Source organism: Megalobrama amblycephala, linkage group LG22, assembly GCF_018812025.1.
Source record: "Megalobrama amblycephala isolate DHTTF-2021 linkage group LG22, ASM1881202v1, whole genome shotgun sequence".
Lineage (NCBI taxonomy): Eukaryota > Metazoa > Chordata > Actinopteri > Cypriniformes > Xenocyprididae > Megalobrama > Megalobrama amblycephala.
In genome coordinates this window covers 16,744,162-16,759,446 of record NC_063065.1, presented here as the reverse complement: position 1 = coordinate 16,759,446, position 15,285 = coordinate 16,744,162, and the positions used below count along the sequence as shown (strand labels likewise).

At 36.3% G+C, this 15,285-nt stretch overlaps 2 protein-coding genes across 5 annotated transcripts in view; both read right to left on the bottom strand.

The window, feature by feature from the left end:
• Nucleotides 1-92: 92 nt before the first annotated feature.
• On the bottom strand, nt 93-6,128 carry timm21 (translocase of inner mitochondrial membrane 21). The gene is made up of 6 exons (XM_048174692.1): nt 5,701-6,128; nt 5,387-5,449; nt 1,001-1,098; nt 832-905; nt 651-756; nt 93-556 (listed from the first exon to the last, which is right to left on the bottom strand). Exons 1-6 carry the CDS (start codon nt 5,966-5,968, stop codon nt 464-466), a joined length of 702 nt encoding a protein of 233 aa, XP_048030649.1. The 5' UTR covers nt 5,969-6,128; the 3' UTR covers nt 93-463.
• A 486-nt stretch (nt 6,129-6,614) lies between these two features.
• The window catches only part of neto1l (neuropilin (NRP) and tolloid (TLL)-like 1, like), a 116,155-nt gene continuing 107,484 nt past the window's right edge, over nt 6,615-15,285 (bottom strand). Inside the window, exons 11-12 of one of the 4 annotated variants that reach the window (XM_048174688.1) lie at nt 8,783-8,814; nt 6,615-7,371 (exon numbers count right to left, since the gene is read on the bottom strand). The gene's annotated coding sequence lies outside the window, so the exon portion shown is untranslated. Of the gene's footprint in view, nt 7,372-8,782; nt 8,815-10,462; nt 11,061-14,112; nt 14,233-15,285 lie in introns of those variants that run through there. The other 3 variants (XM_048174690.1, XM_048174689.1, XM_048174691.1) reach the window with 3 other exon arrangements.

The following is a 15,285-nucleotide window of genomic DNA, read 5'->3' as shown; positions in this document are numbered from 1 at the left end:
AAAAAGAAAAGAAAAAAAGAAATCTAAACAGAGAAACAGGATGAATTAATTTCGATTTTAAATGCTTCAGGCAAAGAAATAATAACAGACCATTTGCAATAAACACATCAAATTGCTTTATTAACATGTATTCAAGTTACATTAATTAAAAACTGCTTTTCTATGTGAATTTTGTAGTTGATCTTTATTTCAAACCACATATTGTATAAACCAATCATGCAAATCATTGTACAAAATACAAGATGTTTCAGTACAAGCACTCTCATATCCAAATATCTAGATCTTCCACTTCCATTAGTCTAAATAACCTTGTGATGATCAACACAACAAAATTCAAGCATCACAAATCCCAGTAGTGACATAAATTCAGGTTCTTCAGTTTCAATTCAGAGCTTTTTAATGAATCTTTCCAATGTCTGCCATTGAAATTCCAAATATGTGCTTAACACTGTTAAATCTCATTTTATCTGTTGTCTTCAATGACGACTGTCCTCCTGGGATACGCGTCGATGTCTACAAAAATATACCGGAATTCATACTTTCCAGTCTCAGGATTCTGCCAGACAGAAGAAGCAGTTTGTAATATATTTGTCAACACTACTTTTGCATGAAACTAACACAATTGTTTTTTCCACTGAGATGTAATGTACCTCCTTTGATTCTGAATGAACAGTTCCCCGTAATCCTGGTTCAGATCCCTCAATGTAAAATTTCAGCCGCATGTACTTGATTCCATCCTTCATGTACTCTACATGACTAAAGAAAAAAACCTTGAAAAGCATATGTGAGGTGTAACAAAAGGGTTTATTTATTGATATTAAAAAATTGTACCTGACTTGTTGCCTTCTGCCACGTCGACTGGTCTCCCCAAAGCCTTTGATGGGCTCTCCGAAAGCTCCGATTACCTTCACATAAAGCAAGTACCCGATTTATTCATGCATTTAACATATTTGTGTTGTTTATCTTGTAGTTCATAACAAATCAATCACCATTTGCTGACCTCAGGGTGAGATCTGCACTTCTCAAAAGCTTTTCCATAAATTTTGCTTGGACTTGAAGAGGAAAACAGCTCTTGAAAGACCACATAGAGCAGTCCACCTAATAACGATGACAATCAGATCATTTATTATACTTTCGAACATATACACATGCGTGGAAATGTCAGAGCAGGGGACCCTTGATTGATTATAATGGCATCATCAACTATATGTTTGAATCAGAGCCGGATCATGGTCACATGAGGCCCTGGGCACATGTCTTTGGATTGGTGTTGTTATTGTTATATAAATATATTAGATGAAAAACGTATATATACACAGGTGCTGGTCATATAATTAGAATATAATCAAAAAGTTGATTTATTTCACTAATTCCATTCAAAAAGTGAAACTTGTATATTATATTCATTCATTACACACAGACTGATATATTTCAAATGTTTATTTCTTTTAATTTTGATGATTATAACTGACAACTAAGGAAAATCCCAAATTCAGTATCTCAGAAAATTAGAATATTACCTAAGACCAATACAAAGAAAGGATTTTTTAGAAATCTTGGCCAACTGAAAAGTATGAACATGAAAAGTACAGCACTCAATACTTAGTTGGGGCTCGTTTTGCCTGAATTACTGCAGCAATGCGGCGTGGCATGGAGTCGATCAGTCTGTGGCACTGCTCAGGTGTTATGAGAGCCCAGGTTGCTCTGATAGTGGCCTTCAGCTCTTCTGCATTGTTGGGTCTGGCATATCGCATCTTCCTCTTCACAATACCCCATAGATTTTCTATGGAGTTATGGTCAGGCGAGTTTGCTGGCCAATTAAGAACAGGGATACCATGGTCCTTAAACCAGGTACTGGTAGCTTTGGCACTGTGTGCAGGTGCCAAGTCCTGTTGGAAAATGAAATCTGCATCTCCATAAAGTTGGTCAGCAGCAGGAAGCATGAAGTGCTCTAAAACTTTCTGGTATACGGCTGCGTTGATCTTGGACCTCAGAAAACATAGTGGACCAACACCAGCAGATGACATGGCACCCCAAACCATCACTGACTGTGGAAACTTTACACTGGACCTCAAGCAACGTGGATTTTGTGCCTCTCCTCTCTTCCTCCAGACTCTGGGACCCTGATTTCCAAAGGAAATGCAAAATTTACTTTCATCAGAGAACATAACTTTGGACCACTCAGCAGCAGTCCAGTCCTTTTTGTCTTTAGCCCAGGCGAGACGCTTCTGATGCTGTCTGTTGTTCAAGAGTGGCTTGACACAAGGAATGCGACAGCCGAAACCAATGTCTTGCATACGTCTGTGCGTAGTGGTTCTTGAAGCACTGACTCCAGCTGCAGTCCACTCTTTGTGAATCTCCCCCACATTTTTGAATGGGTTTTGTTTCACAATCCTCTCCAGGGTGCGGTTATCCCTATTGCTTGTACACTTTTTTTCTACCACATCTTACTACAACTGTGAAGTGATTGTGTAGCCTACAGAACTAGACTGAGAGACCATTTAAAGGCTTTTGCAGGTGTTTTGATTTAATTAGCTGATTAGAGTGTGGCACCAGGTGTCTTCAATATTGAACCTTTTCACAATATTCAAATTTTCTGAGATACTGAATTTGTGATTTTCCTTAGTTGTCAGTTATAATCATCAAAATTAAAAGAAATAAATATTTGAAATATATCAGTCTGTGTGTAATGAATGAATATAATATACAAGTTTCACTTTTTGAATGGAATTAGTGAAATAAATCAACTTTTTGATGATATTCTAATTATATGTCCAGCACCTGTATATACTGTACAGTGAGGATCGAAAGTTTGGGAACCCCTTTCAGAATCTGTGAAAATGTGAACATTTTAACAAAACAAGAGAGATCATACAAAATGCATGTTATTTTTTGTTTAGTACTGTCCTGAGTAAGATATTACATTAGTGAATGTTTGCAGCTTTTTTAACAGTTGTGTTTGAGTCCCTCAATTGTCCTCAGCGTGAAAAGATGAATCTCAAAATCATTCAGTCACTGCTATAAAGGGTTCAAATATGCAAAAGATGCTGGAAAACTGAAGTATCTGCAGGACCTGGAGGATTTTTCTGAAGAACAGAGCTCAGTTTAACTGCTCAGAACAAACAAGAGACTCATGAACAACTTTTTAACGGGGTTATTTTAATAAATTCAGCTATTTTTTTGGTCTTGTGGACTATATGTAAACATCTTTTATGTAAAATATATTACTCAGGACAGTACTAAACAAAAAAAAACATGCATTTTGTATGAGCTCTCTTGTTTGGTTAAAATTTTCAAATTTTCACAGATTCTGAAAGGGGTTCCCAAACTTTCGATCCCCACTGTATATAGGCCAAACCCAAAATGACTAAACACTAAGCTTGTAATTGTCTTAACCACAAATTATTGGTCAGGGAATTAGCTAAATTTAAGCAAATGCACTACTTAAAGGATTAGTTCACTTTAAAATGAAAATTAGCCCAAGCTTTACTCACCCTCAAGCCATACTAGGTGTATATGACTTTCTTCTTTCTGATGAACACAATCGGAGTTATATTAATAAATATCCTGACGCATCCTAGCTTTATAATGGAAGTGAACGGGACCAATGAGTATGAGCTGAAGAAAGTGCCTCCATCCATCATAAACATACTCCACACGGCTCTGGGGGGTTAATAAAGGCCTTCTGAAGCGACGTCAGTTAGGTTTTTTTTTGTAAGTTGAATATGTACGGCGGTCTGGTGGAAGCTAGATATTTTACTTTATAACTTGTTAAATATGGATATTTTTCTTACACAAACGCATCGCTTCACTTCAGAAGGCCTTTATTAACCCCCGGAGCCGTGTGGAGTATGTTTATGATGGATGGATGCACTTTCTTCAGCTCATACTCATTGGTCCCGTTCACTGCCATTATAAAGCTTGGATGCGTCAGGATATTTATTAATATAACTCCGATTGTGTTCATCTGAAAGAAGAAAGTCATATGTACCTAGGAAGGCTTGAGGGTGAGTAAATCTTGGGGTAATTTTCATTTTAAAGTGAACTAATCCTTTAAAAAGCCATTGCTGTCTCAGAAAAAATTTTTTGGCAGAATATTGGAAGTTGTGTAGAGTGATGAATCACAGTGAAACATGAGTTGCATGGTGATACTCCAGAGTGGTGTCTTCAAAAATCTGATGAGAAATATAATAGTAAATGCATCTCTACCAAAGTGAAGCATTGAGGAAGAGGTGTCACGGTTTGGAGAGCCTTTTTAATTGCTGGTGTTAGTGAGCTACTTCACTGTGAAAAGTCATTTAATGCTTTGGATTACAGGAGAATATTGCAGAATGGCTTGCTTCCCACAACTGAAAAGTTATCTAAAGAGAAATGATCAGATGTTATTTTTCAACAAGGCAATGCTCCTGCCCAAATTGCAAAGACAACCAAGTGACGGCTTGAGAACAAGTCCATCAGGCTCATGTTTTGACCTTGGTCAATGTCCAGATTTAAACCCTACTATTTGGGAATATTAGGTCTCACATTAAAGGTGCTACAGAGGATGTTTTGTTTTATACATTTTTGCAATATTACTTGAAACTGTCTTTAGTAACTGATAAAAGACTATTTATTAGGTGCACTGAAAGGAATAATATTAATATTCATCATCTGTGCACGAGGTAGGGCCCTTAAAAACATCAGCCAATCGTTTACGCGATCATCGCTTAAACGATTGGCCCTCTAGCTTGTCAATCACTGCCATGACGTTCCTTGTGAGAGATGTGCGTGGCTGCACGTTCCAGTAACTTTCCACACTCCACAGGCGCCGCATGCAATGTTTTTGTCAGGAGACAGGAGTAACAACTGCAGATTATGAGTTACCTGCGGTGAGTCCGACATAATGAATCCACTAACACGACACAGCGAATGCCGGTGGCAAAAACCCGTGTTCCAATACTCCTGCACGAGTTTTGGGAGGCGTTCCCTTGAAATGATCTGTGAAGGAGGGGGGCTGTTCTTACGCATGCGCTCATTTCAAAAACTCAGTAACGGTCTTTGGTTTCTCAGTCGACGAAAAGATCCTCTGTAGCACCTCAAACTAACAGGGAAATATTTTTCAACTACTCATGAACTGTTTGAAGCCATTAACACTGAGTGGAACAACACTGACTCTTCTTCCTGTAAAAAACTGCCTGCAATTTTACCCACATGGCTTAAAGAAAACAAAGGGGAATGCTATTCCATGCTAAGTTACCTTATCTACAGTATTTGTGCAATTCTTTCTAATTTCCTGATCAGTGATTTGTGATTAAAATGGTTAAGACTCTGGGGGCATGACAGTCCACAATCCAGCCCTGGTTTGTATCAAATCAATGTGTTATCAAATCATGTGTTGTCTCATCACCTGTTACACCGAGTCCAATGAGTACCACAATCAAATAAGTGAAATCTTTGCCAGCTTGTTTGACTGTTGAGGAAAGAAAGATAGAATCAAACATGCGCTTACTAATTAATTATAATATCCATTAAATTCCTTCATCAAGGTTGCATAGTTCCTGCCAAAATATCATATTTAGTGTAACTACTATTGAAAATCTTTGCTTCATTATATCCTACTTTTTTCTAGTGACAGTGGTTGGCTGTAGCAATTCATAACCATAACTATAGTATTTTGAAGGAAACGATGGTTACTATAGTAACTTTCTGTAATGCAAGTACCTTTCTGTGCAGCAGACGGGCTTGGAGGTGTGTATGAACTTCTGGAAACTGACACCTGGTCAGTGTCCTTCTGTCCATCGTTCTTACTACAGAAACGAACTCCTGTATAAAACGAGCGAGTGTGATAAAATGTCCAGTTTGACCCAGAACATACATTCGTGTGTGACTGTGAAGCTGGTATCTGTTGTGGTAGTCTGATATGCAGAGATTTTAATATGTGCTGCACACAGTTTGTCGTCTTTCCGATTCTAAAGAAAGAATACATCATGATTCCGTCTAGTATAAATGACCTGTCTAGGAAGTTAATCTAAACGATATACCGTGTATCACTTTATCATGTTTTAATACTGACTTTCACACGTCTCCTTATCCTATATTCAAGTTGAACTGGATGCATTAGTCCTTGGCTTCACGCATTCTGTCTTAATTTTTCAAAATAAAAGTACCAATTCACGTGAAAAAGCGTTTCAGAATTTCATCACTGGACAATCTCATGGTAGTATAAAACATTTAACTGTAACACTAACAAACACACACACACACACACACACACACACACACACAAAAAACAATATTTCAAAACGTTGCATTTAAAAATTCTAAAAACCACACCCAAAATTACAATAATGTAACCAAAATGAAACATTTTAGAAACGTTATAAGCTATCAGAATCTTTTTTTAAAATACAAAAACAAGACTAGACCAAGATTTATTTAGGCTTTATAACGTATTCTGAATATTTGAAAGTTATATTGGAAATACTGAAATGTAGGCTATATATCACAACCAGTTAACCACATGCCTCAAACCTCATTTTCTAGTGTTACTAAGATATAAAATCAACTATAAATAAATGATTCAGTCATAATAAATTCAGCCATTCATAATAAAGTTCCAAAGTTTGTCAAAAAGATCAAGTTTGTTGCACTTTATTTAAACAATCTGTCCAGCATCAATCAAATATATTAACTAAATACGTTGTCAAATTAATAGGTTTCTGTTTCTCAAATTGTAAGTAGAAGGGAAATATTCTGACATTGATTATCAGTAAGCAACTTGATACCAATTCTCTAAAAATCTTGCTTATATTTTACTGTATGCATAGACATGACCATAATTTACCTTAATGTTGAACATTAAGAGAACTCTTGTGTGAGTCTTGAGTTTAAACATCTGAGATGCTAGTCAGATAGTCACAGTAAAATCACCCCTGACCAGGAGGATTACAAACTACACCTGTTTATCAGTTGGTTCAAGTATGGTACCGTATGGTTTGACAATATTTTAAAGGTCTTGATCTATGCTTCTTGCAAAGTAAAAAGGTTATGCACCTACTCAGGACATTACAGTTTGTATTAAAAAATAATCTGAGCATTACAATCATCAAATCAGAGGAAACAAAAACATGTCTGATTCATATTCCACTGAATGAAAAATGTACATCAGTTTGTATATTCAGTTTCAGTCCAGTGTCTGAAAAATTGTTTAGTCCCCAAGAGCTTCACAGTATCGGCTACTTTTAGAACACAAGTTGGTGTCAAGATGTCTCCCATAAAATTCTTCAAATTTACAAAAAAGCAAACTTGTCACTATGTTGCACCCCTTCAAGTTCTTTGAGGCTGCTTCCACAAGATGTCAGTAAAGAGAGGTCTAGGAAATGATGTGACAGCCTGTAAAGAAATGAACATACTGTTAACCTTCAGACCATTCACATACCAGTATTTTTGAAAAATGTATCTCATGCTCACCAAGGCTGCATTTATTTAATAGGAAATACAGTAAAAACAGTAATTACAATTTAAAAGAACTCTTTTTAATATTATTTAAAGGTGCAGTGTGTACATTTTAGCGGCATCTAGCGGTGAGGTTGCGAACTGCAACCAACTGCAGCTCATCCCTCCCTTTCGAAGCAAAATAGAGAAGCTACGGTGAAGTCAAAGATGTCGTCGATTTAAAAGAAGAACAACATAGTGACGAAACGCGCTCTGTAGAGTGTTTGTCCCTTTAGGGCTGCTGTAGAAACATAGCGGCGCAAAATGGCGACTTTACATGGAGGGGGGACCCGCGGTGTGGAGATATAAATGGCTCATTCTAAGGTAATAAAAACATAACGGCTCATTATGTGAGGTCTGTATACACCACTTAAAACATAGTTATGTATATTATATTGTATTTCTGTCAATAGATCCTCCCAAATGTTACACATTGCACCTTTAAAATGTAGTTTATTCCTGTGATGGCAAGCTGAATTTCAGTCGTGTCACATGATCGCTCAGAAATCATTCTAATATGTTGATTTCTTATTAGTGTTGCTTCATATTTTTGTGGATTTTGTTTTGATGAATATTAAGTTCAAACAGCATTTATTTTAAATAGAAATATTTTTTAACATAAATGTCTTTACTGTCAATTTTGATTAAGTCAGTGTATCCTTGATGAATATAAGTAATTTCTTTAAAAAAAAAAAAGGACTCCAAACCTTTGAAAAAGTTAAAATAACACTATATAAACGTGAATATTAATATTTCATAAGTGTACTGCATTTATAGCGCACTGTAGTGAGGCTGCAGGCCTTTTAATTTACACAATGTACACAAATTTGTATGCCACACATAAAATGCCATTTTAAACAAATGTGACCTTGGACCACAAAACCAGTCATTTTTTTAAATTGAGATTTATACATCATCTGAAAGCTTTGTTAGGACAATATTTGGCCGATATACAACTATTTGAACATCTGGAATCTGAGGATGCAAAAAAATCTAAATATTGAGAAAATCACCTTTAAAGTTGTCCAAATGAAGTCCTTAGCAATGCATATCCACTCACAAAAATACATTTTTGATATAGTTTTATGGTAGGAAATTTACAAAATATCTCCATGGAACATGATCTTTACTTAAAATCCTAATGATGTTTGGAATAAAAGAAAATTTTGACCCATACAATATATTATTGGCTATTGCTAGAAATATACCTGTGTGACTTATGAATGGTTTTGTGGTCCAGGGTCACAAATAAACATGAAAGTATATACTGCAGCATCAAAATTTATAGAAGTAAAAAGATGAAACAAACCTTTGTGCCTTCCACTTCAGATGACATTTTGTCTACATATAATAAGAAAGTGGAAATTCACTCATAATGTAAATTAATTCATTCATTAATTCCTCAACAGCATTTATTTCCCTTTGTTTATATAGTTTAAATTCTAAAACAAAAAATGTAATGACAATGTGCAGACAGACAGAAACACTGACAATTTGTTTAGTGTGGTGACTATATAACTAGCTTGGAAAACCAGGGACATTTTCCGTACTCTCTCTCTCTGGATTAATAAACATACTAAATGATGTTTTTTTGTTTTTTTTTGAAAATGTAAAAATACCGAAGGTTTCCTGTGATGGGTAGGTTTAGGGGTAGGGTTAGGATTAGGGGATAGAATATACAGTTTGTACAGCATATAAACCATTACGTCTATGGAGAGTCCCTACAGGGATAGTGAACCAGACTCTCTCTCTCTCTGTGTGTGTGTTTGTGTGTGTAAAGATGGTATTACCAGTCATTTTTGACCGTGTGGGGACCAGTGTTGGGGAAGTTACTCTATAAAAGTAACTAATTACTAGCTACTAATTACATCTTCAACTGTGTAATTACTGTCTCTAAAAAGTATTGGATTACTTATTACTAGTTACTTTATAAATCCCATCTCAACCTCGACCAGTTAAACAATAAAAAGATATAGACATGAAACTGCACTTTTAATTCTTTAAATAAATTAATAAACAATATACAATTGCATAAATTATTCTTGAACTAAAGTGTGTAAAGGAAAAAGGTTACATTAAAAACATATATATTAACATTACATTTTATTGCAATTACATCAGAAGTAACTGTAATTAAATTCCAGAAAAATTATGAGTAATCCCTTACTTTACTTTTTCAGAGGAAAAGTAATTCAATTTCTGTAATTAGATTACTTAGTAATTAATTACACCCAATACATGGTGGGTACATTGTTTTGGTTCCCATGAGGAAAACAGCTTATAAATAAAACTATATGATGTTTTTTTAATGTAAAAATGCACATAATTTTCTGTGATGGGTAGGTTTAAGGTTAAGGGATATAATATACAGTTTGTACAGTATAAAAATCATTATGTCTATGAAAAGTCCCCATAAAAGATGAAAACTCAACACGTGTGTGTGTGTGTCTTTGTGTGAAAGAAAGAAAGAAAGAAAGAAAGAAAGAAAGAAAGAAAGAAAGAAAGAAAGAAAGAAAGAAAGAAAGAATAAAATGTTTTGATGTTTTGCATTTGGGCTTTATAATGCTCTTTTGATATCATATTCACTGCAGTTTAATGGATCACACAAACAAAAGCATGAAACATAAACTTAAGATTTATAATTACTAATGTCATTATTTATAATAATAGTTTATTGTTCTTTGACAGAGCTTGTATTGGTGATTCGGCGTCTACAAAAGTTTGAACACAGTTAACATACAAAGTTTGTGTGCTACTAAAATGTAGCAAATGTTAACTTACTGTCATCCTTCATTTGTCCTAAACATCAGCAACTGAAAGAGTTTACAGTATTTCAAAAAGTGATTTATGTAAAGGAAAGATTCCATAGTTTAATGTAATCATAAATGGCATCTTATAAATTTGATGATTTTAGCATGCAGTTAGTAAGTATAGAAGTAAACTATAGGGGAGGGGAAGGGCTTAGTGTCATTCCATTTTGCTATATTTATATATATATATATGTGTTTTTTTTTTTTTTTTCAATTTTTTAATTTATTAACAATAAATTAGTCTTGGGTTTGATGCTGCACCTAAATGCACAGTCACTTACTTTCAAATGATAAAGAAAATATGCATGCAAATCTTAACATTAAAGTGTCTTTGAAGATTCAGACAAATATGTGGATAAAATGTGTTTGCTGAAAGTCACAAATATCCAATGTCTTAAAAGCATTTGAACAAATATAAAGACGTTTGGTGGCAAAACATGACAATAAAATGCATGCACTACAACAGTCCTGAAAGCACTGATTCACATTTATTCATGTAAATGAACAAACTTTCATGTTCTGCAATCCTAAATAAGTAACCTTGAAAAAGAAAAGGTAATGCGACTAAATTAGGAGCTACATGTTTAAGCGATTTCATCACAGTCACTTCCTTTGTTACTGAATCCACGTCCTCCTTTACATCTGCAGGTTGTTTTGATAAATTTGTCTTTAAAACGTCCATGTTATTATCATGCTGGTGTATATCTCCGGTCCACATTTTCATATTTCATTGAAGCCCGTTCGTACTGATCCAGGATTGCACTATTTTCAAGAAGTCTACACGATGGAGACAATGCATGATGGAAGATGAGAAAAAACACAGCATTGCACATTACACAATATGACACACACAAAATCATTTGCAAAGCACAAACATAGCAAAATCACCATGTAGATTATCAAGACTTCATGACATGTTCAAAAGTATTTAACACATCAAAGTAGATCACATTGTAGTAAAATGCATTTTTAGGCAAACTTGAAAGAGTTTTTTGAAAGAGTACACAAATTTGTGTTTCTTTCATTTAAAGCTATCATAAATTAAAACAATTTTTAAATGGATATTTCACTAACTCACCCTCATGCTGTTTCAAACTTCCTTTTTTTCTGTGTAATACAAAAAGGTGATTTTTTTTTTTTTTTTAACTTTTAAAAATTTAATTGGAATAAAGCTGAAATAAAAAATATATATTAAAGACCCCCTGTGGTGAAAATCAAGGTTTTAATGTTGATTATATGTCTGTGTAGTGTTTTAATATGCTTCAAGTCAAACTATGTGCAAATTCATACTTCATCACCATTTCTGAGTATTTTTTTTTCTTAAATCTGCAGTGAAAAAAAGACCCGCAGTTTAAAATTGCCGGTGTCTGTGACGTCACAAACTACCTTGTAACCAATCACGTCAACGTGCCGGCTTGCTTTAGCATATCATTAACCATGAGCGCTTTGAAGCAGGAGAGTCTCAAGAAGCCATCCTGGTATATTTTTCTGTTGAAATAAAAAATCGGGTAGATTTAGCAATATAGCGGGTGTACAATGTATATAATCATGTTATGATGCCTCCAGACATGCCTTTCTCCACTGACGTTCTAAGGTGTTCAAAGCGTTTCTAAGGATACTGATTTTTAGAAGACAGCAGTCTGACTCGCGAACGGGAACATTGTTTAACGTTAAACATTAGCAACACATTATTAGCAGCTGTTTGATAATGTAGTCAAGCAAAACGCTAATCATATTGATTACTGTCGTACGCCCAGCGTTGTAAAAAGTGATACCATTGTGCAGCATTTACCTCATTAAGTTGACCGAGTGGATCTCTGAGCTTGTTTGAGTGAGTGGAGGTGGGGCTAATTAGCATATTCATAAATCCACATATAATAAATGAAGCAAGGGTGTAGAGTTACATTCAAGCTATTTTAAGAATTTTTTTTCACAGGAATTTTTTTTTTTAAATGTGTCATTTTGGTGATCAAAGATGAGTTTTAAGGGATAAAATTATTGACTACAGGGGGACTTTAAATGAAAAACTTAAACAAAAATTAAAAACTTGCCAACTTCTGTTTCTGGGTTTGAGTTTGATTGTTTTCTTGTTTGATTTGCACTGTTCCCTGTTCAGTTTGCTGGGTTAGTTCATGTCCCCTTTGTCCCTTTTTAATTAGTTACCATGGTTTTTGATTTGCCCTCATGTGTTACATCTGTGTCATATTAATCATCCTGTTTAGTCCCTTGTGTTTCACTGTGTATCTGTAGCCTTGCGTTTGTTACTTTCTTTGTCAGATCTTGTCTCTAATAGGTGATTGTTCTGTGTTTCGCATTTTTGTTTCCTGATTTTCTGAAGAAGTGTAATTTTGAGTGTGATTTGATTGAAGAACTGCTTGCAGAGCGATTTATTTCCATCTTTTCCTCAACCCCTGCAAGACAGAAGATCTGACCAAACTTATGGTCTAGAAGCAGTTTGGATCCTCCTCCTCTCCCAGGGGGATCAGTCCCTCGAGGTGCACACGCAGAGGTTTCTGGATGGTCCCCTTCATGCACTACGACAACATCAGCCTCTGCATGTTTTTCTGAGCAGGTCTAAATGAACAGATCATGCCCCCAATCAGCAGCCACACCCCCAACGGACAACCCGACAGAGCTCACTCTTGACTCAATGCCTGAGCCCACCATGAACAAAGAGCCATAGCCCCATGAGGAGGTAAAGCCAGAACCCACAGCAGACCCAGAGCTATGGAAAGCCTAGTCTGACCAGGTGCGTGAGCCGGCCATCATTACCATCAAGGAGCATACCCCCAAGGCGAAGTTTGTCCCAGATCCTGAGCCAAAATTAAAGTCTGACCAGGTGTGTGAGCCAGTCCCTGTGCCCATTCCTGTTGATATTCTCATAGAGTATAAGGGCATGGATTAGAGCCCTAGAACTCTTTGTCTGTCCTGTATCGGCCAAGGAGGTTGTTTTTGGGCTCTCTGTTTGTCCTGTATCGGCTGGGGAGGCCGTTTTTGAACTCTCTGCCTGCCCTGTCATGGCCAAGGAGGCCGTCTCATGACCCTCTGCCCATTCTTTCTAGTTCTTTGACCCTGTCTCCACTGGCTCCCTTCAGCCCTTTGACTCCTCCTTCACTTGCTCCTCTTAACAGCCTGGATGCGCCTTGGACTTCCTTTTTGCCGGCTCCACCCTGGTGTGTCGACCCTCTGGCTCCACCTCAAACCTCCAAGCCAGTCACTCCATCTCAGCCCTGTCGACCAGTCGACTCTACCTTGGCTCCTCACTCCCTTTGCTCCGCCTGTGATCATCATCCTTCTGGCTCCAATGGGCTTCCTCGTTCCTCCGGCTATGCTTTGGTCAGTCTTTGCTCTGCCTTCGCCATGGACTTTCGTGCCTTTTTCTGCGGCTCACCCCTCCACCCCTTCAGCCCTGTCTGGCTCTGCCTCAGTCGCACTCCACATCGGCTGCTCGTCACCATGGCTCCCTTGGTTTTCGTCTATTTGGCTTTGCCTGGGTCTACATCTCCACTGGCTCTGCCTCTGTCAGTGGTCTCACTGATTCCATCTGGCCTCTCCACTAAGGCTCCACCATGGCTCCTCTCTCCATCCACTCCACTGTGGGCCTTCAGCCTGGTAGTATTGTTTGGGGTCACTTGCTGGCTCCTCCTGTCACCATCTCCTCCATGGCTCCTCCCACCATCATCTCCTCCCTGGCTCCCCCTTGTCCTGGGTTGTCCCATCTTCCATCTACATCTACATCTTCCTCCTAAGCCCTCCGCCCGCCCTTCCTCTCTTCTCTGTTGGACTTTTGTTGTTGTTTTAAGGCATATGGACAAGCCTTTTTGATGGGGTGGTGGTGATGTTACATCTGTTTCTGTGTTTGAGTTTGGGTTGTGATCTTGTTCGATTTGCACTGTTCCTTTTTCCAGGGGCGCAAACAGGTAAGGGGGAAAAGGGGCATGTTCCAAAACTGTAATTTTTCATGAAAAAAATTAGCATGTTGCAACATTTTATCAATGTTTATCAATGACCAAAATCAACATTTGGTCAAAATCTCATGTTATTAAAGATGAAGTGCTATGCAGGCTATTTAAGACAATATTGGCTGACTAGATGGCAATACTTAGCTAAACTACAAACTGTTTGCCCTCTTTCTCTTCACCGTTCCCACATCTCAGACCTCAAAATATTACCCTTTATAGGCATAGTTTTTAAAGAGTAAAGGAAACACTGTATAGCACTTCAGTTTTCATGTTTCCTTTGTCCCTGTTCATTAGTTAACATGGTTTTTGATTTGCCCTCATGTTACACCTGTATCATGTTAATTATTTCTTCAGTCCCTAGTGTTTCCCTGTGTATTTATAGCCCTGTGTTTGTTACTTTTGTCAGATCTTGTCTCTAATAGCTGGTTGTTCCATTTCTCACATTTTTTGTTTCCTGATATCCTGAAGAAGTGTAATTTTGAGTTTGATTTGATTAAAGAACTGCTTGCAAATAGATTCAGCCTTTATTTTCTGTCTATTCAACCGCATGCTGACAACAACTAACTGAATTAAATGTTTAAGAACTAAAATTAATCAAAAAACTGCTGGCTAAAACTGAAATAATTAAAGCTATATATAAATATTTTAAAAATAATAAAATAATAATAAATAATAATAAAAATGACAAAACAACAACATTATTAGAACTTTAAAATTAAAATGAAAACAAAATAAAAAATAATAAAAGCTAATTCAAAATGATAATTACTATAATAGGTAACACTTATAATAAGGTCTCATTTGTTAACACTAGTTGATGGAATAAACTAACAATGAGCAATTTATTTTTTACAGCAATAACCTTTGTCAATGTTAGTTAAAAAATCATATTCATGATAGTTCATAGTGCATTAACTAATGCACTATGATCTTATGATCACTATGATCTAAATACAACTTTTGATCTTAAAAATATAGTAGCACAAGTTGAGATTATGATTAACTAAGATTAATAAAAGCTGTAGAAGTGTGTTGCATGT